This window comes from Manis javanica, chromosome 12 (genome assembly GCF_040802235.1).
Source record: "Manis javanica isolate MJ-LG chromosome 12, MJ_LKY, whole genome shotgun sequence".
Lineage (NCBI taxonomy): Eukaryota > Metazoa > Chordata > Mammalia > Pholidota > Manidae > Manis > Manis javanica.
In genome coordinates this window covers 17,298,473-17,323,360 of record NC_133167.1, presented here as the reverse complement: position 1 = coordinate 17,323,360, position 24,888 = coordinate 17,298,473, and the positions used below count along the sequence as shown (strand labels likewise).

General features: G+C 37.9%; 1 protein-coding gene and 1 pseudogene across 1 annotated transcript; one reads left to right on the top strand and one right to left on the bottom strand.

Moving 5' to 3' along the window:
* CNOT9 (CCR4-NOT transcription complex subunit 9) lies at window positions 1-24,760 on the top strand. The gene is made up of 8 exons (XM_017649558.3): window positions 1-416; window positions 6,313-6,492; window positions 7,900-8,015; window positions 9,276-9,385; window positions 14,308-14,417; window positions 20,694-20,792; window positions 21,009-21,100; window positions 22,460-24,760. The coding sequence occupies exons 1-8, from the start codon at window positions 393-395 to the stop codon at window positions 22,626-22,628; spliced, it is 900 nt and encodes a 299-aa protein (XP_017505047.1). The 5' UTR covers window positions 1-392; the 3' UTR covers window positions 22,629-24,760.
* Window positions 17,956-19,379, bottom strand: LOC108390507 (ectonucleotide pyrophosphatase/phosphodiesterase family member 5 pseudogene; annotated as a pseudogene).
* Window positions 24,761-24,888: the final 128 nt, after the last annotated feature.

The following is a 24,888-nucleotide window of genomic DNA, read 5'->3' as shown; positions in this document are numbered from 1 at the left end:
TACTTGTTCTCCGGGAAGTGCGGGCTTTTGCCGCCCTTCACTGGCCTCCGGGTGAAGGTCAGAGTTCATGCCCCTTTCTGGGGATACATGCTCGCAGCAGTGGGATGCGGGGGCTAGTCGGTGGCGGACGTCCTTCCAGCCCTTAATCCGAAGGGGCAAAGGACGTACTTTGTCTATAAACTTCCCGCCGATAGCTAGGAGGCGGGAAGAGGCTGTGTGGGTGGAGTCAGGAGTGAAAGGTCAGAGAGTTGCAAAGGGGGCGGAGCGAGCCGTAGGTCGATGGCGGCTGCAGCGGCTGCTGCGGCTCAGCATATTTGGCAACAGAGGCGCTGAAGCAGGGACGCGAGTTGGACGCGTCCGGAGGAGGGAGGAGAGCGGCGGCCGCTCCCAACATGCACAGCCTGGCCACCGCTGCGGTGAGTAACTGGGCCTTCCGGTCTGGACCACAAACCCCTCCTCAGCCCCGCGTTGCGGCCTCCTCTCCTAGCTCCCTGTGTTGGGGCCCGGAGTCCACCTCTCCTTCCCCCAGCCCTTGAGGATGCGGCCTTTTTCCTCGCCCCTTCTTGGCTGTGGTGGAGCCGGCCCTCAGTTTCCTTGTCTGCCTGTTCTTGCGGTCTCCGGCCCCACTAACCGCGTTCTTTTCTGGCCCCGGGGCCTGTCCGCACCTGGAGCGCCTCCCTCGCGGCCCGGACAGGCCTTTTACTGAATTATTGTTCTGAGCAGTTTCAGAGCGCCAGTTGCGTGCTGGGCATCGGGAGGGATGAGGGGAATTTCTTGGTCAATATGACCAAGTGAGTTCTCACTGCCTAGGCACAGAGCAGCGGGAAGAAAATGGCTTCTGGCTGAAACCATTTTCTTTAAAGATGGAAATTCTGAGATGGGAGAAATGAATAATTCTTGTAACTTACGGTTTTCTGCTTTTAAAACTATTTTCGCAAATCGCATTTTACCAGCGTGATCTTTAAGAAAAAGGGATCGTATAATTCATTTGTCTGTGATGATATAGAACTAATTATATGGCTCCCCATTGCATTTAGGTAAATCCAGACTCCTTGCTATGGTTTGCAAGGCCCTCCTTTACTTTACTGTCCTTAGGCAAGTTTACAAGTCTAGTCTTACGTCACTTGCTCTGTAGACTCCAGCTACACTGGTCGCAGTTCATCCCTTCTACCAGCGCTTTTCCACTCCACTGTGCACTTTCTGATCTCTTATTTTAGAATGCTCTTCTTATCCACACCATCTTAGACACAAACACACACACACAGCATGTGGGTGTAACTGGCTCCTCTCAAGTCTATTCTGGGACAGGGACAGGGATCGTGTAGGTCCTGTTTACCTGGTTACACCAGTGACAGGACAGTTCCTGGCACAAAGTAAGGTCTCAGATACTTCGCTGAATGAAGGGTGTAGATGAGAGGGCAGTGACTACTGAGAGCACATAGCCATAATGGGAAAACAAGAACATATGATTTAAGCACACTCTTGAACGCCCATCCCACATTTTCTCTTTCCCAAGGTGAAGTGACTTGAGAAAGTAATATACTGAAATTGCATTACCAGGTAAAATGACATAAGTACTAAATGGAGGACCGAAAAATTGTCTTAATGTTAAATATAAAAAAGTGAGCTGTGACTAGCCTATGGAAACTGCAGTCTTTTGGGGGGCCAGTGGCATCTCTGCTTCCTGTCACCATGTTTCTAAGTGTAACTATTCAAAGTGGACATGTATCTTTTATAGCTCTCAATTAGGTGATTGTAATTTCCCCCGCTGTTTTGTTTCTTCTCCCGTATTATACGTGTAATTTGGGAAGAAGCAGATGAGAAGATGAGATTGCTACTGGTAAGGGAGGGGCAAGTTAAACAAGGGATTCTTCTAAGGTTGGCTTGTCCATCTCTCAGAAGCTAAATATGTCTTCTCCAGGCTTTGATACCAAGCTGCAATTTTCTCTGTGCCTCCCCAGACTATACTTATTCAATTCCTTTCAGTTTCTCCCTCATGCATCCTTTTGAACAGCTATTAATGCTGTGGTTATTATTTATAATAAGTACTCAATACATGTTTCGCCAATTAAATTTATAGTTCCTTCCATTTATTTAATATTTGAGCTTTTAGTTACCCTTTTTCCTGTTAATGCTGTTTGGTCACAAAAACTCCAGGTTCCTTTGCACCACTCATTTACTAGAATATTTGATTAGTGAGGAGACTGAAGTATAGAAAAAATTGAACCACCTCTCCCAATTCTTTGTGCCTTCCATTAGACTAGGTTGCCTGTATTATTGTGGTGTGGGGAAAGGGACATTAATGGTATATATCACTCACTAGAAATTGAGAAGAGTTAGTAATATGTGCAACAGTGCCTGCAATAACTTAAGCCATTTGAAAAGATGCTTTTTGCCTGATGGAAATTTGTTATTTGTCTATACCTTTATCTCTTCTTGAAAATAACAGGTAAAGTATCACTTGAATTAGGGATATAGTACTATCAAAGGATTATATGAGCATATGTGAGTGCAGATGTTACTCATTACAATGAGGAATTGAGGTAATTTGAGAAGTATCTTAAGTTTTGACTCTTGAATGGTATTTTATTAGGCTGGAAATGTGTAAATAGACTTGTCATTCTTTACAGAATATATCCTAACATCTTCATGATTGCCACCATAGGATATCATTTCTTTCTTACATCTATTAAATAGGGACAGAAATACCACACGGGATTATTCTGAAGATGAAATAAGAATAACAAAGTGCTCAGTGGTTGTCTAGGTTCATTCACTGGTTAAATGACTTGCTCTCAGACTTTTCAGCCTTGGGATCTTAATTCCTGCCTCAACAAATTAACAAACCACTTTGTTACGGACCTTGGAAGTTGCTTCAGATTAATTGAACTATAAATCTTCACATACCCTGGGTTTCTATAATGAATGTTGTGCTAGTGATCTAAAACAGTCAAAGGGAAGTCTTTAGGAAATGCATTAGGTATGCCTTTTTTTTTTACTTTCCCCACTAATTTCCACTGGCAATTCTAACATCCTTAAACCCATGTCTTGACCTCACTTTCCACCTACACAGCAGCATCATTAATCATTTTATATCTTTTTATTGAAGCTATGCCAGATTAGACTCCCAGATGCCCTCCTTTTTGGCAAGTAAAAAGAACGTGATACATTCTACCAGATCTAATTCACACAGTCTCCTCCTGTGTCTTCTGTTGAAGCTTTAAGCAAGTTGCCTACCTTGTCTTTGCTTTTCACTTCCATTTTAAAAAGGTATCTTGAAGAACATTCTGGCCCTTACTTTATAAAGATAAGAGAATAATTTAGCTAATTTAACATTTCTCTTTGGCACTATTTAGGAAGTTTTCATAGAATGTCATCATTATGTAGACACCCAAAGCCACATGTTGAGTCATCTCCAGACTTGGGAAAAAGAATCTGTATTTCAATCTAATTCCATTCTTTCTTTATTCACTGTCACATATTTGTTGGTAGGAAAACCTACAGCTATTTTGGCCCTTGAGCATAAGGTTGCATTGATAGATTGGTTATTTTCCATTAAAGAAAGCCATCAACATCAATTTCTTAATTTACTCACAGAGCGTAAGTAAATCATTTCTTTTCCATTTATGGATAAATTGGTCTTTTTAATAAAAGTTCTAAAACTTTTCTCTTCTTTATTTTAAGTATTAAGATCTTTCAGAGTTAGAAGACCAACTATTGGTACCCTGTGTTTATGACACTTGAAGTTAAGTGGTGACTCACTTTGGTTAATGTAGCAAATTATACAGAATTGTAGCAATTGAATTAGGAATCTTTATTTTTAGAGGTGGATCTTTAAATAGACAACGGGAAGAGGAGGCAGTCTGCCCACCATCATGCATTCATAGTTTCATCAGTTGTAAAATGAGGATAATTACACATTGTGATGATCTTTAAGTGAAACCATGTTTTTTTAAAAAAGTGCAATACATTTCCCTCTCTTCCCTCATGCACCACATCCCCTCTTTCACTTCCCACTCCCTTTTATGAAGACATAAGTTTTCAGATTCTGATAATTTTGTGAAAGGTGTGCCTCTCTTCGAAAGGAGAGTAAGATACATTCTGAGTTTTGTGTCTAATGAGATGCTAGAGTTGTTCTGTGGAATTTTATTCAGGGATGATGTCCAGAGTCTTTTATTGGTTATCTGGCAATGTAAATTAATATGTAAATCAGTAGGTAACTCAAAGTGTAAAATATTTTCCTTTGTATTCTCCAAAATAAACTTCCTTGCGTGATAAAATTATTTGTTAATGTATGTGGGAGGGGTGTGTGTGCTGTGTGTGTGTTGGTGACTATCATCAGCTAAATTATGCCCATCTGAGCATGATTTGACATAGGGAACTGTGTCAGACTTTCACTGACTCTTTCATTAAAATGATGGCTATTAAGAACCTTGTAAACTCAGTAAGTAGTAAGTTTCCCAACATCAATATTGTTCATAGTGCTGATTATTTTTCAGATTCTGCTGAACTAACAGCAGCAACATTTTAATTTTTGTCTGACGTTTTTGTGTATTCCCTATCTCTGTTGTCTAGGTTACAGGAATAGTTTTATGGAAAGTCATCTTTAGATCAGAACTAATGTTTCAGGCAGGTGAGAAGCATCATTAACAAAGCAGTGAAGAGTATGGACTCTGTTGCCAGATTGCCTGGGTTCAATTCCTGCTTTTGCCACTTAAGTTTTAGATAACTTCTCTGTTCCTCAGTTTCCTCATCTGTAAAATGAGGGTGGTGATAATAAGTTCTGATTTAGGACAGTGCCTGACCGAATAAGCACTATGTATGTTAGCTACCATTTTTATTTTGAGAAGTAACTATATTCATCCCATAACAAATAGGTATTGCTGTTAACTGCTATTAAATTGGGGGTTTAAACTAACTCCTGCTATTAAAATGGGGGCAAAATTCAACAAGGGTGATAAAAAGGAAGGTCTCTGTACTAGATATTTCCTGGTACCAGTTGTTTTCACTGCCTTCGCATTGCTAGAATGGCTACAGAGTATTGCTGGTAGCAGGAGGCCATGGCCTTAAGGACCCAAGTAGGCACCAGAGATTGGCCCCTCCAGAGTAGCCAGCACCACTCCAGGGGCACCATCTCATTGCTGGACTGGGTTTGAAGGAATTTACTAATGGTGGTGTCTGGGGAGCAGGACTTTGGGGAGAGTTGACTGAAGTTAATAACTAATCAGGATAGGTACTCCATTGCTGGGATGTCTGTGAGGCCCCTTTAAGTTACTGAATTATGGGTCATCTAACAGACTGGGCAAGAAATCCAAAGCTAAAATTTTAGCCCTTACTTCCACTGAGCTTTTAAGGTAATGTAATACTCTAAGCCTACTGTGTCTTCTGGTAGGAATTACATTTCCAAAAATACTTTTTTTAGTTGAGGGCCTGTCTATAGAAGCATAGAAAGGGCAAGTGCTTGGACAGTATTGCTTCTGCTGAGGAGATGACAGAAAAAGCAACCCTATGCCTTCTACACCATATTGTTGCTTTAGGAACCTTTAGAGTATGTATAAGAATCATTAGTATAGGAGGAGTTTTTCCAAATTATACAGTTTTTCTGCTCCATGGAAGGGGATGCTGGTATTACTGGGGAAAGTTCAGCAATTAGGGTGGGGGAGGAGGTAGCTTTTTCTTCCAAAAACTACTACAGGCATGTGGTTTAAACAAAAAATGTTCATGCAGATTTTATTGTATGCAATGAAAAGTTGCCTATATAGACTCCAACCTTAGAGGTAACTACTGTTAGCAGTTTGTTATGTGTCCTTTCAGGAATGTTGTATGTAAATATCTAAGACTGTATATATTTGTGTATTAATGGAAGAATATCACATATATTATTCTGTACTGCCCCCCTTTTTTGTTTTTTATTTAGTATCAGCATATACAGAACTGTCTCTTCTTTACGGCTACATAGTATTCCATATAAAGATGTACCTGTACGTGTTTAACCAGTTCCTTATTGGGAGATATTTGTTACTTCATGTTTTCTGCTTTTGAAACAGTGCAACAGTACACATCATAGTAGGTCTTCAGTACAGCCCAAGTATTCCTATAGTATTAATTCCTAAACATGGACTTACTAAAGGATTGTGTACATTTTAGATTTTGATAGATTGAATTAGTTTACATCAGGTGTATGTATTTAGAAAACCTCTGGTTTTTATAAATATATTTATGAGACATATTCTTGACAAAGTAATACTGCAGAGTAAAATTTGGTTTGACTATAATAAACTCACTTGTCTACTTTCTTGTTTTCACTTGAAGCCTGTGCCTACTGCGTTGGCTCAGGTAGATAGAGAAAAGATCTACCAGTGGATCAATGAGCTTTCCAGTCCTGAGACGAGGGAGAATGCTTTGCTGGAGCTAAGCAAGAAGCGAGAATCTGTTCCTGACCTTGCACCCATGCTGTGGCATTCATTTGGTACTATTGCAGCACTTTTACAGGTAGGTAAATATCCATGAGTTGCAGTTCAGTCCTGTTCATCACACTATTCTCTCTCTACCTTTGCCCAAATGATTTTGAAGACTTTAGTAGGATGATTTTTTTAAATATTAGCCTTTGTAAGAACCTGTTTTGGAAAAGTCAGAGGTGCTTGTCAAAATGCAAATTCTTGAATCCTACCTAAGAGATTTTATTTAGTCTGAGATTAAAAATCTGTAATTTTAATAAGCACCTCCCCCACTCCCAGGTGTTCTGATGCAGGTGGTCTGAGAACTACACTGTGAGAAACACAGCATTAGGAGTACTACAAGGCAATTCAACATGACAGCGGGGAGAAGGTACAAAGTAAGGTGTAAGGATGCAAGGTATATTCTGGGGAAAGGAAATGTTAAGGTTAAGATACAACAGCTTTAGGATTAAAGATGGGTACACTTGTGCATTAAAGAATAAATAACTGAAATTTAGTACTGACCAGAATGGTCACTGGTGGAGAATAAATTGATAAGTTACAGTCCTAAGATACCAGGATAGTGGAATGATCATCCTTTAAAGTACTGTACAAAATTTCCTAATAATCAGATTAATTTTTAAAAATCTGTTAAGTAAATTCACTGCTGCATGTAGCCAAAAAAACTAATCTTAGAGAAATATTTTTTTTTGGTTTTTAATTTTTTAATTTTTATTAAGGTATTTTTAATATACACTCTTATGAAGGTTTTACATGAAAAACATTGTGGTTACTACATTCACCCATATTATCAAGTCCCCCCCATACTCCATTGAAGTCACTGTCCATCAGTGTAGTAAAATGCCACAGAGTCACTACTTGTCTTCTCTTACAGGAACATTTTTATGTAAAAGCTTTACAATTAAAACACATGGAATTATATTCAGCAAATCATCACCTTTTTGACATATATTCACTGCTGTTTGTACATATCCCCACACATATACCCATGTTTTTATCTCCCCCTTTTTGCAGCTGCTACCTAACAAAACTCAAACTTCTTTATGATTTATTGTGGGTTTTTTTTACTAACGTTTTCTGGCCAGCTGTCTTATCACTGTAACTTAAGCAGAGTGTTGACAAAAAAGAGGGGTTATAAATACAAGATTCCATCAAGTGAAAGCCTCAACAGCTGCAGGATATAAGAGGAAGTGTAGATGACAACTGAAGTTGCAGCCATAGATATATTTCTAGAGACATATTTAGAAATGTCTGATAGTCAAGTATGTTTATGATGAAAGGATAGAAGCATTGTTTGTATCTGCTCCCTCTTTGATGGTTCAGTTCTTACAGGATATGTGGCATTAAGAGGTTTGTGAAGTTTTTTAAGTTTTCTGCCTTTATATAGTAGGAATTTTATAAGTTATTCCTTGTTCATCTGGTGCTCGTTTCCATATTTTAGGAAATTGTAAATATTTATCCATCTATCAACCCACCCACCTTGACAGCACACCAGTCTAACAGAGTTTGCAATGCTCTGGCATTACTGCAATGTGTGGCATCACACCCAGAAACCAGGTAAGTGCTTTGAATGAGTTTGAATAAGGTTTGATTGAATATGGTCTTAAACTTTTTCTGTACAAGAGAAGGAATGTGCAGTGGGATGCATGTATGTGAGTGTGTATCATTAGGATTCTCATTTCCTTTTTTTCTTCTGAGGAAGTTCTGGTCCCTTAATTCACACATTTTAGTGTAGTAACAGTACAGGCGTACCTCATTTTATTACACTTCACAAATAAAATCGTTTTTACAAATGAAAAGTTTGTGGCAACCCTATGTCAAGTTTGTTAGTGTCATTTTTCCAACAGTGTTTCCTTGCTCCATGTCTGTGTGTCATATTTTGGTAATTTGCACAATATTTTTTCATTACGTTTGTTATGGTTATCTGTGATCAGTGATTATGATTTGCTAAAAGCTCCGATGGTGGTTAGCATTGCTGAATTACTAAGAGGGTTTTTTTAAGCACTTAAGAAAAATGCAAGAGTACTTTGTAACAAATTTGGGGTGTTGGCTCTCCTGCAAGGTGTAACTATAAATAATATTAAGTAACTAGACTGATTGCCTGACATATTAGCTACAGATTAAAATGTTTTTAGAATACTTAGTATATCTGAAATGCTCTAGAAAAAAAAGTGTGCGTTTAAGCATAGCAGATAACCTGTTAATAGTTGCTTTGTTGTTGTCATGGTTTATAAAGTTTTATCTGACTGTACCTGAGAGTGTTATTGTTCATTCATGAATTAGATGAGGGAAAACATCTAGGAGAAACTCTTAGCACTAAATTGCATTTTATAACCTGTTTTGAAAAATCTGCAGTTGGATATTTTATCAGTTTTTAAGATACTTGGTGCTGATTATAGGGAAAATCATGTATTCTCTTAACTACTGGCATGGACTGAGGTTTTTTAACCTTGACACTGTTTGACATTTCAAGCTGGGTAAGTCTTTGTGGTGGGACGGGGAAGGGACTATTTGTGGACACTATAGGGTGTTTAGCACCATCCCTGGCCTCTGCTTACTGGATGCCAGTAGCACCCCCTCATTTGTAACGACCAAAAATATATCCAGACATTGCCACATATCCCTTGATGGGCAAAATCACCCCAGTTGAGAACTACTGATTTAGACGAATGACCAGTAGCAGTAACAGTCTTTCCTAAAGATTCCTTTGTCTAACAATGTTATAGACTTTGCAGAATTAACCGCCTGGAAATTTGAAAGTGTAAAATTCTTAGAAATTGACTCAGGGCTCTGAATATGATAATTTTTTTCTTCTAGGTCAGCATTTCTTGCAGCACACATCCCACTTTTTTTGTATCCCTTTTTGCACACCGTCAGCAAAACACGACCCTTTGAATATCTTCGGCTAACCAGTCTTGGAGTAATTGGTAAGTTATTAGGGTTGTTTTGCAAGCCTGAAATCCTTATTGATAATAGCGATTTTAATTTAGATGTTTTGTCTTGCCTTGTATAGCTTTTGTTCACCAGCTGTTTTTGTCTTTGTGGTTGAGTCTGTTTTCAACTAACAAATATCAGGAACATGATAGCTCTTACCAAGTACCAAGCTGAGTGTTATTAATAAAGTTATGAGGCCCAACATTTGGGATCAAATTCAGCATATATGTAGAAACTTAATTACTGGAATTAAAGGGAAAGTAAAGAGCAAGAACTTCAGTCAATAAATAAAGAGTATTATTACAGGAATAAGAATTTGAGTTTGGTTTTTTATCTTTCTCATTTCTAAGCTGTTCTCCCATAACTCCAGGGGTTTCTTTGTATTTCACCTACGTAAATTTTTGCTTGCTCAAGCTAAATGTTTCCATCTACATTTTCTATGGGAGATATATCTAGAGTGATTTTTTACTCAAGAAAAGAATATATCAGTTATTTCAGATTTCAGACTCATGGGTAGTAAAGAACTATCCTTATATTTGTGAAAAGCAGATACATTGGAGGTTTCTTTGTTAAATCACCTTTCCCTTTTTCAATGTCTTTTCCTCATAGTTTTTGCTTTTGTACTGACTAAACGATAAAAGCATTGATTCTACAAACTTTGGTATGACTCTTATATTCAACCTGTGTTCACATCCTATGACTATAAATCATGAATCACGAAGTATAATTTAAAATTTTGGTATTTTTAAGACATATTCCTTAGACATTTTAGCCTACCTTTAGGGAGCAACCATTATCTCATATATTCCAAATGAATGTTGTTTTTACATCTCCTCCCAGGTGGTACTCTAATAAGAAATTTTTTCCCAATATATTCCTTTCTGCTTTTAAAGTATACAAATTTCTCATGTAGGATTTAATTTGGATTCAACCATCCTTAATTCGGATTGGGGTTTTGTTTGTTTGTTTTTGAGAGGGCATCTCTCATATTTATTGCTCAAATGGTTGTTAACAACAATAAAATTCTGTATAGGGGACTCAATGCACAATCATTAATCAGCCCCAAGCCTAATTCTCAACAGTCTCCAATCTTCTGAAGCATAACAAACAAGTTCTTACATGGTGAACAAGTTCTTACATAGTGAATAAGTTCTTACATGGTGAACAGTGCAAGGGCAGTCATATCACAGAAACTTTCGGTTTTGATCACGCATCATGAACTATAAACAATCAAGTCAGATATGATTATTCGTTTGATTTTTATACTTGATTTATATGTGAATCCCACATTTCTCCCTTATTATGATTATGATTATTATTTAAGGAAATGCTGAAGTGGTAGGTAGATGCAAGATAAAGGTAGAAAACATAATTTAGTGCTGTAAGAGGGCAAATGGAGATGATCAGGTCTGTGCCTATAGACTAAGTATTAATCCAAGCTAGACAAGGGCAACAAAACATTGGATCCGGTTTTTTTGACTGTTGCATTGGATGATGTATTTATGAAATATTAAGATAAAGTCAACAGTGGGGAGTGAAAAAAAAATACTTGGACATCATTAAGCCAATTGTTCATCCTTGCATATGTTTTCTGAAATTCAGTTTCTACAAGTCAGTTGAGAGAACAAGTAGAAGGTAAATATTTGGGCCTAGACTTTTTGCTTATAGTTCAAGGGTTATCAGACAAGCTTGAATGTAAGTGAAATGATACATAAGAGAAACTGAAAATACTTGAAACTAAATAAAAACTAAAACAACATATCAAATGTTTAGGATGCAGCTACAGCAGAGCTTAGAGGGAAATTTGTAGCATTAAATGTTTATACTAGAAAGGAGAGATCTTTAATCAATGACCTAAGCTTTTACTTAAGAAAAAGAGCAAATTAGAACAAAGCAAACAGAAGGAAAGAAATAGTAGAGAACAGACATCAATGAAAATGAGAACAGAAAAGTAATAAAGTCAATGAAACTAAAAGCTGGTATTCTTTTAATTGTAATATAATTGACATATAACATTTTATTAGTTTTAGATGTACAATATGATGTGCTGTATGTATATATTGCACAGTGATCACAATAAATTTAAACAGCCATCACTATACACAGTTATAAAATGTTTTCTCTTGTGGTGAGGACTTTTAAGATCTTTCTTAGCAACTTTCAAGTATACAGTATAATACTGTTACTGTAGTCACTATGCTGTACAGTTTATCTCCATAACTAACTGATAACTGGAAGTTTGTGCCTTTTGACCACCCTCACCCACTTCACCCACCCCCAACTTCTTATTGGAAAAATTTCAGTAAAATTGAGAAACCTCTAACCAACAGATAAAGAAAAAAGAGAAGACACAACTTACACATAATCAGGAATGAAGGAGTATAAGATTACAGATATTAAGAGGATAACAAGGGAATACTGCTAATAACTATATGCCCATAAATTTGACAACTTTAATCAAACAGACAAATTCTTTGGAAGAAACAGTCTGCCAAAGCTGAATAGTCTTACATCTATTAAATACATTGCTTTTGTAGTTAAAAACCTTCTAATATTGAACACTCCAGGGCTAGAAGGTTTCACTGGTGAATTCTACCAAAAATTTAAAGAAGTAGAATCAATTCTACAAAACTTTTCCAGAACATAGAAGGCTTCTCAGTTTTTGATGAGACTAACATTACTCTGATAATAAAAACCAGAAAAGGGTATTGTAAGAAAACTGTAGGCCTATCCCCTTATCAACATAAATGCAGAAATTTTCAACAAAATGCTAACAAATATAACAGTATATAAAAAGTATCATCATGACCAAGTGGGGTTTATCCCAGGAATGCATGCTGGTTCAGTTTTCAGAAATCAGTATGATTGACCATATCAAGAGACCAAGGAAGAAACATCATATGATCATTTCTGTAGCTTAAAAAAAAAAAATAGCCTTTGACAGAATTCAGTGTCCATGAGGAAAATACCAGCGAAGTAGGAATAGAAAGGAACTTTTTCAGCATGATAAAGTTCAAAAACCAAAAATCAAAAACCTATCATTAAGATTATAGTTAATGTGAAAAACTGAATGTCAGCCCCCTAAGATTGAGAAGAAGGCAAGAATGTGGGTTCTCAAAACCCTATTCACTGTCATCCTGGGTATCCTAGCTGTTGCAGTAAGGCAAGAGAAAAAAATAAAGGGCATACAAATTAGAAAGAAAAAAAATAAGACTTCACAGACAACATGATTATGTAAGAAAGAATACTGAAAAATCTATTTTTAAAAACTATAATTAATGAAGTTATTAGCAAGGTGTCAGGATATAAGGTCAGCATACAGACTTATGTGCTAGCAATAAATAATTAGAAATTGAAATTTTAAAAACCTACTACTTATAATAGTACCCAAACATGTGAAAAACGGTGTAAATATCAAGATATGTGCAATATCTGTAACTAAAAACCATAAAACAATGATGCAAGAAATAAAAAAAGACATAACTATAGAGGTGTACCATGTCTGTTGATTGATATATCAGTGATTCAATATTGGTGAGGTGTCATTTCTTCCCAAACTATCTGTAGAGTTAGAACAATTCCAGCAAAATCCCGGCAGTATTTTTTTTATAGTAATGACAAGCTGATCCTAAAATGTATGTGGAAAGGCAAATGATCTGGAATAGCCAGGCATTTTTTTAAAAAGACAAAAATTGGGAGACATATACTACCTGATTTTCAGACTAACTGGAAAACTACAGTAATCAAGAGTGTTACATTAGAGAAAAGATAGGCTTCTAAATGAGTGAGCATCGTGGGGAGTCCAGATATAGACCCACACAAATATGGTCAATTGATATTTCACAAAGGAGCAAAGGCAATTTAGTGTAGAAAGGATTCAATAAATGGTGCTAAAACAATTGGATATCCATATGTTAACAGTAAACCACGATCCATACCTTGTATTCTATACAAAAAATTAACTCAGTGGATTTTAGACTTACATGTAAAATATAAATGAAATAATTACTTGACATCTGCTGTAAGCCATGCTAATAAATTATGGTATTTGCTGTTTGCTGTGGGGTTTAGAGATATAGCATTGGTAAATTGCCAGTTTTGATTAAAGCAAGTGATATTCCTTATTCTCTCCTAAAGTGGTTAAATTTGGTTGTTACAGGTCCAATTAAATAAGGCCTTTCATCTAAAAGCTAGTGATGCATTGGGCAGCTCAGAGAATAATCATTTGTTTAATGGGGCCCCGATTCCCTGTATACAGGATGGAGAAGATACCACTTAACTGTGTCTGTCACCTACCTGGTAGAGGTGTCAGTTTAAAACCCAGCAGAATAATAGAATTGGCATGAATTTTAGAAATTATCTGTTCCAACTCTTATTTTAGAAAGGAAGAAACAAGCCTACAAAGGGAAGGTAACTTTAACCAAACTTAGGTAAACTGGTTGTGGAACCAGGTGTGAAGTCTGAGGGGGTGGGAGGAGGGTGTGTGTTTCTGTGTTTCTTCTTGTTTTGGTATATCCTAAATGTTTGTGCTCTTAGAGGAAATAGTGGCTATTAAATAACCAGGAAGTAATGTTTGTTTATGCCCATTGTGAAGTAGGAGTCAAAGTGACACCATTTCTTTACTGACTGAGAATATGCTTTGATACTGTTATACCAAGTGCAGTAGAAAAATGATTTAGATGGCCAAACTGCTGCTAGCTACATAATGGTCCAAATTTGGTACCTGAACTTAGTGCTGACTGATAAGTCAGCCTGTGCTTTTCTTCCCTTTTTTTCTTTAAACGTGGGTATGAATCTGAATTTCCGACGTACAAACCTCAGACGTTAACTCCAAAAACGAATTGGATGAGGACTACAAAGTTAATTCAGCTGGAAACCCTGACTCTGAAATAATGTTGTCTCTATTTTCTTTTAGGAGCTCTCGTGAAAACAGATGAGCAGGAAGTAATCAACTTCTTATTGACAACAGAAATTATCCCTTTGTGTTTGCGCATTATGGAATCTGGAAGTGAACTTTCTAAAACAGTATGTACTTTTAACGTACTAGGGTTCTTACATTGTGGTGGCTCTTGTGTTATTTCTTTATGGTTCTGGGATCATTTTCTGCCTCCACTCTTTTTGAAACTTTTAAAACATTGTATCTCATTTGAATAAAAATTGTTAATGATTATTAAGAAACCCAGACCCTTCATTAAGGATAAAAGTTAAGCACTAACTTTCTCTTTTCTCTGAACCTACTTTACCCTCCACAGGTATATTATTCCAAACATTTTTTGTGCAAATTCAAGTGTATATATATATATATTTGAGTTTTTGCTTATTTACTTAGCACTTCAACCATGAATGTTATGACTGGGTATAGAAATCTCATTTCAACTCTGTTGATAATGCTCTGTATCTTCTGCTGTTGAATAATGCAGAAAAATCTTAGGCCAGCCTAATTTTTTCATTTTGTTGGTGAACTTGCCTTTCCTGTGTGGATATCATTAAGTCTTTTATTATTTTTAAGTTTACTTGTTAGTGTCGCATCAGATTTTTTTCTGGAAGAGCATATTGTGTCTCTTTTTTATTTGTTTTTATAATTTTCTCTTTAATTTGTTCTGGCTTCTCAGTTGAGCAACATCAGTTATGCTATATTGTCTATCTTTCATCCCTCTTATCTTTTTTTCCCTCTAATCACTTTCAGTTTTTTTAATTTCATATGTAATTTTTCTTAAGGCTGCTTTTCTATGTTGCTGGATATTCTTAGCAATATCCAGCCTTTGCTTCTAAAGTGTGCTCAGTCACATTAATTTTTAATTCAATTTATTTATTGCTGAGTTAGATGTAAGCAGATATGATTTAAAATTTATTTTGAATATAATACATAAGGTAAAAAATTCAAATAGTATAATAGGCATACAAATAAATGGAAGTCTCCTACCTAAGCCTCTGAGTTCTTCTTCCTAGTGGTAATCAATATTAGTTACCACTTTCTTGCATCCTTCCAGAAATATTTTGTGTATATGTGTAGCTGTTCGGTTTTATATTCATATTTTTCCTAGTGTCTTACCCTCTCCTTCTCATGTCTTTTCAGCTCTTTTTTGAATTTTCTTTAAATGTGTTGTAAGGTCCATGTTTTCTTCAATTTCTTTGAAAATGTCGATAATTGTTACTTGTTACTGTGTCTTGGGGTATGTGTCTGCAGAAGTAACATGTTGGAGCAGTTCTACCCAAGATTGCTGTTGTTTAAAACTAACGGATGGAAAGAGGTGGTATGAACTAAATTTGTCGGCTTTTGAGTCAAGTAATTTACCTCTGAATACTTTCTACCTAGTCTGGGGGATGTGTGTTAGGGAGGTATTTATACTTCTCAGTTTTCTACTTTGACACAAAGGATAAGTGTAGGCCTAAGTGCATGCTTTTTTCTCTAATTTCTTCTCCAATTTTAGTTCTTTCTGTTAATTTCAGTGGCTTTCTGGGACATGATTGGAATGTGTAAAACTGTATCCTGGCATCTCTTGTTAGTTGTTGCCTATAAAAGCATTTTTAAGTTGGCTTCTTTCGACTGGGGCAGAAAAAGACTCATTTCTTCTTTTGTGACCTCTATTCCTCTTCTAGGAACCCACATCCTAATGATCTCTCCCCTATTTGCATTTCTTACCCATTAATTAATTCATTCTGATTGGCCTTTCTACTTCACCTAGAATACTTCTCATATCCTGCCTTATATGATTAATGGTCAGTTCCTGCTTTGTCTTTCTTCCTTTTTTCCATGGAAATAGGGACCTTATCATGTTTACTTTTATATGCAATACTTACTTTAACACCTTGTCATAGTAGGCACCCAATAAATCAGAGGGTCTCAGTCAGGGCTGTTGCATGATCACCTGTGAAGTATTTTAAAAATACAGATGTCCGGGTCCCATCTCAGATCTCCTAAATCATTCAAAGAGTGATAAAGTCTAAACATTTGGGTTTTTTCAGAAATTCCCCCTAGGCAAGTGTATAGTGGAATTCTTTGGCAAAGCTGTTCAGCAGTATCCACTATAAACATAAGCCTACCCTGTGAGCTAGCAGTCCCACTCCTAGGTCCATACCCAAGAGAAATGAACTTAAATGTACATCAAAGCATGACCAAGAATGTTTATAGCTGATTCATTCTTAAAGGATAAATTGTAGGATAGTAATAAACAAACTACACAGTAATTTAAAAAGAATGAACTGATGATACATTCAGCATAGCTGATCCTCATAGGCATTATATTAAACAAAAGAATCCAAACATATGAATTTATACTGTGTAGTTCCACTTATGTGAAAAAAATTCAAGACCAGGCAAAGCCAGCCAGTGGTAATAAGTCAGAAAAATGGTTACCTCTTAGGAAAGGATATTGACTGGGAAAAGGCACAAGAGAATCTTCTAGGGTGCTGAAAATGCTCTGTATTTTAATCTGGTGTGTTCATAAATGTGTCCATAGGTAAAAACTCATCAAAATAACACTTAGTACACTCTGTGCACTTTGTGTGTTTTATTACATGTTTGTTTGTATTAGTTTTCTATTACTGCCATAACAAATTGCCATACGCATGGTCACTGAAAACAACACAAATTCTCTTAAAGTTTTGGAAGTCAGAAATCGTAAGTCAGCTTCACTAAGCTAAAGTGAGGGTTGTCAGCAGGGCAGTGTTCTTTCTGGAGGCCATGGAGAAAGTCCTTTTCCTTTGTGTCTCCCGCCTTCCTGGAATTTAATTCCTTAGCTCATATTCCCTCCTTCAAGTTCAAGTCTCTCCTTTTTTTTTTAATCTAATTTGATTTTTAATGCAACAGCAATTTAGTTTTCAAAGAAACTATATTATACAAGAGAAAACACTGCTGAGATGGTGCCCAGTCTCTTCTGTTCATACCAGTGCTAGACTACATAGGAAAGAAATGTATATTCATGATGTCTTCATTATTACAAAAATCAGAGTAAAATAACTTATCAGGAAGTAGCAATAATGAATTTTATGAAAGAAAAAACATGGTTAGAATTCATCTGTATTACAATCTTTTTTTGAAAAAAAAAAATGAAAAGACATGACCTTTAAAAAGAAACCTGACAAGGAATGCCAGATGTATCATTCTGTCGGGAAAGCATCTCTCTGAAATTCAATGTTCAAAGGATGTCATATTTGATTTTCAACAGTTCTTTCTTCTTACTCTCCCAATTTGAGATAGACTTCTACATTATTTAGGAATTATTAAAAATTTCATTCCGTTCGAAGAATAGGTAGCAAGGATTCTGTGACATGGATACAGAAGGTCATCTTTTTCAACCAAGTTATAAGACATAACCGTCAATAAAGTGCATAAAAGTACCTACCAGAAGCGTAATTTAAACTGCAATATGTAAGATACTTTAAGTGGTGCTAATTGCCAAATATGTACATTATATGTGCCAAGTCCAAATATGACAGGAACTTATCTACCCTAAACTAGAAAGAACAACACAAACATATTTCCACATAGTTAATCCTCTGCAAATATGTGTATTTTGGTCCACCCGTGTGTGTGTGTTACTGTGCCTGTGTATGTATGCAACTGCCTAATGGTATGTGCAAACGTCAGAAACCGGTTTCCTAGAATCTGAAACCTCTAAATACTGACATAATTATACAATCTCCACTCAAGAAAGCATTAGGCTTGCAACAATGGTTGAACTACTTCAGCCTGCATATCTGGTAAGGCAGGGATCTGACTGCGAATTAAATGCTTAATGAGGATTATAAAAAATACAATAACTAAAATGCTACCAAGAGAGACCCCTGTGAAATAAGCATATGACTCCTTTTGTTCATACTCTCTTGATTTGACGCCGCCATGGAGGAGTGTAGTGCTCTGCAGGTAAGGAATTCCTCTTGGAGTTGTTGAACTGAGCAGATCCTGAACATTCCTGAATGATCCATTGTGTGGCATGGCAGTGATACTGAGGAGGTGGCAGAGCAGTGGGTACAGATCGGTGGAGTTCATGGCTTCTTTGGTGAAATTCTTTTTGAAGACAGGCCTATGGGCTAAAAAGATTGGGTGCATTTCTGTTAATGCGTTATCATAACCATTGTTGCCTAACAGAAAGCCATCTGACTTACTCTGCACAATGTGCCATCCTTTGTCAGCCACTGCTATGATTGGCTGAACTCTCCTGTTGTATTTATAATGCCATTGTTCCAGAATCTCTTCTTTTTTGTAAACAGTAAGAGTAGGATGCGCATGAGCTAGTGCTTCATATACTTCATCAAACTTCCCTTCCTTTGGCAGGATAGCTGCTACTGGAGACTGGTCTATGAGGCTATAGTGGTCTTTATCCAGGTACTGATCTAGTTCTATCACCCTTCCCTCAGAACACTGGCTCATTCCATGGTCTCTTGTGATGACTAGGTTCAGACAGTCCCACACCGTTGCCTTCTTCAGCATCTGTATGAGATACCCTAACTACTTCTCAGCATCTGCAATGACAGGCCCTATGAGTGGGCTGTCAGGCCCCAAACTGTGGCCTGTGTCGTCAGGCTCTTCCCAATAGAGAAGACCAAGATTTATGGGCTCCTCTGATGTAAACCATTCAATGATTTAGGCAACTCTTTCTTCAAATGAAATGGACTCATTGTAAGGCATGTAGTGAGTAGGAAAGCTCTTATGTATTTCTACATCTGTTCGGGCCACATGGCTGCCGCACTAGTATGTCCTGCCCTCTGATTTGTGATCCATATTGGTGTTGCTTCTTCCCAAAACTCAGAATTGTAAATATTCATGTTATCCAAGGAGAAAGATTTGTTCAGAATAGGATCAAACATGTCATTGGCCAGTTTGCATAGAGGCCAGTTACCAAAGTATAATGGTTAGGGTAGGTCTTTGTAATGAAAATGTTAGTAACTTGCTTCACACGAACACTGTATTTCATAACATAATGAAAATGGGGTGTTGGAACTCTAAAAGTAATCCCAACAGAATCCATCAAATGAAACCAGAAGAACCTTTTCCTGCTCAGGTTCGAGAGAAAATGTAATAAAAGGTATTAATGCAGCTAGTATGAAGGACACCAAGGGGAGCTTTGAAGTCATTTTCAAAGTACTCGATCAGTTCAGTGTAAAATAATCCTCGCAGCGATCCAGCCACTCCGCACTGTCTCAGGGCAATGGGATCAAGGGCTGGAGGGGCTCCTGCCCGCAGACCCAGGGCCAGAGTGGAGACGTAATGGTAGCGTGGGACACCCCTTGACCTCACAGCCACTCACCTGCCAAGTCTCTCTCCTTTTGTCATGTCTCCTCTGTGATCAAATTTGCCTCTACCACAGTTTTATAAGGATGCACGTGATTACATTTAGGGCCCATCTGGATAATCCAGGATGATTAATATCATACCACCACCACGACCCTGCCAAGGTCCTTAACTTAGTAACATCTGCAAACTCTCTTTTGCCATGTCACCCAGCGTGTACAGGTTTGGTGATTAGGACCTGGAAAGCTTTGGGGCTATTACTTAGCCAGCCACAGTATTTTACCCCAGTAAAATAGTAAAAAAAACATTTCCACAGTTAGTTCTGATGAACAGCCAAGGAAGAGAACCATTATAATAATTGTTTGACTTAAATTAGTATTTTTAAAATTTCTTCTATGTAAGAGTGAGCTTAAGTTGAGGATATTCTTTTGTACTTTCAGGACAGTTTTCAAAGGGATGCTTAAAAATCTTATATCTTAAAGATCTTTTTAAGAATAGGGAAATCCTTACCTACCTCATTTGGAAGCAATGATGCATAACTGAATCTCTAAAATCACCTTGGCCCATGGAAAAAAGAAGAGGCTTTGTGTTCAAACTAGGTTTGGATCTCAACTCTGCAGCTTGGTAGCTTTGTCCCTTGGGACCTTAACCTGACAAGTTATTGATAAACAGTTATAACTGGCACACAGTAGGTGTTCAATAACTGAGAAAGTCTCTATGTTTTTAAGAATCTGAACATTACCCAGAACCTATCCATTTATGTAAAATGAGACTAGCAATGGTACCTACCTTACAGGTTTAATATGAAAATAAGACAAGGCATGTTATGCCTTTGGGGAAAAGTCTGGCACAAAGTAAGTATCCAGTGTAGTAATACTTATTATAAACTTACAGAGTAAGTGTTCAGTAGGGTAATATTTCTTAATTTTTTGTACTCTGTATCTTTTCAAGTAAGTAGTGTATAATGTAAAGACCTCTGCTTAATTTTCTGATTTGTGGTTATTTCTGGGAGATGATTAGATAGTTAGAAGAGAAGTCTGAGGAATGCTTTTAATTTGGTTTTCCAGGTTGCCACATTCATCCTCCAAAAGATCCTCTTAGATGACACTGGCTTGGCTTATATCTGTCAGACATATGAGCGTTTCTCCCATGTTGCCATGATCTTGGTGAGTTCTTTTTATCTGCCACCTTTGCAACCACCTCTGATCATGCAGCTTAGTCCCTTTGCAGTTGACACTGAGTGGTTTCAGTCTTTCAACTAGAAATGACAATCCTGGACCCTTGTGTATGATTCTTGCAATATCTGATCTCTCATGCCAACTAGAATTATTTTATATTTTGTGGGTTCTTTTCCTACCCCACCCCATTTTGGGGGGAAACAGGGTAAGATGGTCCTACAGCTATCCAAAGAGCCTTCCGCCCGTCTGCTGAAGCATGTAGTGAGATGTTACCTTCGACTCTCGGATAATCCCAGGTAAACATTTACAGGATTTGTAGAACTATGGGGAAATACTGTGGTGAATCTTTAGATATAGAAGTGACGTAACTGCACTTAGTTTGTTTGATACAGAACTTGATTAATTCCTTTTAAAATTTCAAATGCTTAATTTAAAAATCCATCAGAATTTTATCTCCCCCTTGTAATTCCGTACCCTGCTCCAACATTCCAGACAGTCCAGACAGATCCCAGGCAACCTTGTGATAAATTGCTCCTGTGGTTTGAGCTTTCTGCTGCCACTCCAAGTGGTCAAAAAAGTTAATTTTCAAAGATCTCTTCAGAAAGGAACACAGCCCAGGGGGCTCTTCTTGAATTATATTTCCAGTTCTTTCCCTGATTCCTGTAAAGTCCTTGAGCTAATTATTTTATCTCCCGATGTTCATAATGTTTCTTCCGTTGGAAATCATATATTGTAGATGCAGTGCATTTTAGAAATGTTTGGCCTTTTGCTTTTTAAATCCATAATTCATACTGAAAGCCACTTGCTCAGATTCTGCTAAACCACATAATGGTATAATTTCTGTGTTCCCAGGAATGGAGGTAACTTGATGTAATGTGAACTCAGCCTCTTGCCACTGAGGTTATTCAAGCCTTAGTTTTTTCTCAGATCATTTTGTTCTGTCCTTCAGTGGTTCCTGTTTTCACCAAAATTTGAAAATATGTTTATTGAAAATTCCACTTGTGCAAAGAAAACAGGTCCGGATACAAAAGCTATGACTTGGTTTAAAACAGCTTTGTAAATAGTTAACATTTACCTTTTTGAGGTTTTCAGATTTGACATTCTGCTGGTCATCTTTTAAAGAAAACAAAACATTTAAAAGTTTGATAGTCATAGTTTTGTTTTTATTGCTCATCTTTTATTAAGGATTTTAACTATAAAACTGAGTTTTTGGAAAGATAAATTTAATTAGTTTGGAATTTAATGTCATACTATGAGTCAGATCATATTCCCTGTTAACACACTGATTTTAGAAATGTTCCATTTACTATAACTCATATATTTCTAACAGTATATTGACAATATTTATAGTAAAATCACAAAGCAGTTTGAACTAAAGTAAACAGTTGCACCATTTTATTCCGTTTTGTTTTGCCATGAATTTCTACATTGGGGCATCATTCTGAAAATGTTTGCAGGCTGCACATCCTGGAGATCTCTGAGCCCATACCTAATATAAGCTTTAAAGAATTTTAATGCCTTTTCAAAGTAACTCAACAGAGCCATAGTTTCCCAGGATACTGTCTACTTATGTCTAAGAAAGGAGCTCTTCCCTGTCCCCCAAATGTGAGTTTATTTGTTGGTCTCCCCGGTTGGTTTGTTTGTTTCTGATGTAGGGCACGTGAAGCACTCAGGCAGTGCCTCCCTGACCAGCTGAAGGACACGACCTTTGCCCAGGTGCTAAAAGATGACACTACCACGAAACGCTGGCTTGCACAACTGGTGAAAAATCTGCAAGAGGGTCAGGTCACCGATCCCAGGGGTATCCCCCTGCCCCCTCAGTGATCCTCCCCTGTCCCCTCCCACAACTTCCCCAAGTTGGGGAGGGGAGGGGGAATCTGCGAGGAAAACAGCTCAGGTTTTATTATCGACCGGGAATAGGACAACCTCAACGTTGAACTGCACTGGAGAAGAGGGGCAAGGTACCCCTGCTGAGGTGTGTGGGCTGCCATCTCAGGCTGCCTTAACGACCTGGGCTCCCTGTGCTACTCCCAGGAGGTGGGCTTCTGACACAGCAGTCTGCCACCACAGCCCCAGAAGGGTGTCAGCACCAGCAAATGCTGTACTTGCAGCATGTCCAAGATGACCCTTCTCCCCCACCTCAACCTAGTGGCTGGCAGGGAGGGGAGACAGGGTGATAGTGGCAGCACTCTAGGCATGGTGACCGCCTGGGACCAAGCCATGTGGCATTTTTTATTTTGCTTTCCTGAAAGACTCAAGATGTGTCTCTTCATTCTCTCTCTCAGTATTTGTTTACTTTGGTATTTTGTTTTTAATCCCAGAGAGAGGTGCATTTAGTGGACACAGCTGTAATATTCAGCAAAACTTTGTCAGTTGGCACTGTTTACAAGTGTGTTAGCTGCATAAGCTCAATAAAAAGTTGGTCTGAGCATTACATCCCCTCTAGCAGGCCAATAGCTACATGAACTGTTGGGAGGAATGGGAGGGAGGGGAAAGATACAAAGAAAGCCAAAGGACAGCGGGAACTCTTCCCTTCCATTCTCCTGCACCCAGTTCTGGATGCCACAAGGACCATAACCTTGTTTCTGGCTTTAGCTGCTAGCTTTTCCAAATCTCAGTGCTTTTCCCTTTTTTACATCCCTCCTGTTAAACTTAAAGCAGATGTCTTAATTCATCAGACTGTCCTGGAAGGGTATCATATTGGGGGATGAGAGTTGGCGGTGGACCTCCCCTTCAACTGAATTCCTCAAAGATATTTTCTGGATGACTTTTGAAAGGGGAGGTGCCTGGGATTCAGATGATGGGCTTCTTGATCCCAGTCTTTGCTTTAGTGTGAATTTCTTCAGCTCTGTCTTTCTTCATGATTGTACTTGAAGCAGTATTAGAATGAGTTAATTTTCTTCAGATTTAAGATAGAGGGCTGTACTCTGTTTGCCTGAGTCTTTTTTTGTTTGTTTGTTTTGACACATTCCCTTTTGGTCTATGAGAACTACAGGGTTGTCACAAAAGTATTTTCCACTTTTTCGTATTGTGTCAGAGAATCTCCCTTCCTTCTCTGGAGCTTTAGATGACTCTGTTCACAATCCAGAGGATTCATCTGTAATCCGGTGTAAACTGCCTTGCTTTCTGCCAATCCTTCCCTCTGCAAACACCTGTTCTCTTTCACTCATCCTCATCGCCAATCAGAGATGGGATTATTACTCCAACTAGAGACAAACCAAGTATTTTCTGTCCACATTTCACACAGTTGAAGGTGTCCCTGAAAAAGTTTGGAGAGGCTCTCTAAGGGGCAAGGTTTGAGACTTTTGCAGAGGCAGTTTTGCCAACATAAGGGCTCTTTCAAGCCGACTTTCACAAAGGGAGCCGGCCTTGCTAGTTGGCTTCTGTCTCTTCAGAGCCAGGAAAGTAGTAATTAAGTATCCTAGATATAGGAAGGGTAGAATAAACACTTAACTCCCCTCCCTTCCAAGATGAAGAGGAGAACCAGGCCAGCTCTCAGTCTCAAGCCTGAAGACCTTGGAGAAAACGGAAGACAGCATGGATTAAATTGACATCTTGACTCCCTTCAGCCAGTAGTTTGTGATCTGGAGAGTCCAGCTACAGTAACCCTGATTTTTGCCAACCACCTTTCTGCTGAGCCAAAGTTTTCTCATTTCCCCTCCACTGGGGAAGCAGCTGAGGCCCAGGGCTTTGCTCCCTGGGAAGTTCTCTTCTCTCTTCATCTTGTGGTGCATTGGCCATGTAACTGTGCCAGTAGTGTCTTAATTATTGTTCCATCTATTCTCAGCTGGCCTTGGACCCCACATTTTGGGGGGTTGGGGTGGAAATGGGTATTAATCCTTGTAGTTGATCCTGATGTCGTGTGTGTATAAAGAGAACCTTCCCCTCATTTTTTGTTTCCATCTGTCTCCCTCAACAGGATTGAAATAAACATGTGTCTGTTTTTATAAAACTAATTTTTCTTTTAAACTGGAGATTTTATTTTGTCATTATAGAGATAGCCAGATAACTGGTCAGGTGATCCTCATCACCCTTGCCTCTACCCTCTGTCCACCTACACTAACACTGTCCTGCCAGGAGGGCA

Bases quoted from the DNA above. Each gene is read 5' to 3' on its own strand.
- CNOT9 (XM_017649558.3), top strand. From the start codon at position 393: ATGCACAGCCTGGCCACCGCTGCG. The intron at 8,016-9,275 runs GTAAGTGCTTTG...TTTTTCTTCTAG, and splicing joins GCATCACACCCAGAAACCAG to GTCAGCATTTCTTGCAGCAC. The intron at 14,418-20,693 runs GTATGTACTTTT...TTGGTTTTCCAG, and splicing joins GAAGTGAACTTTCTAAAACA to GTTGCCACATTCATCCTCCA.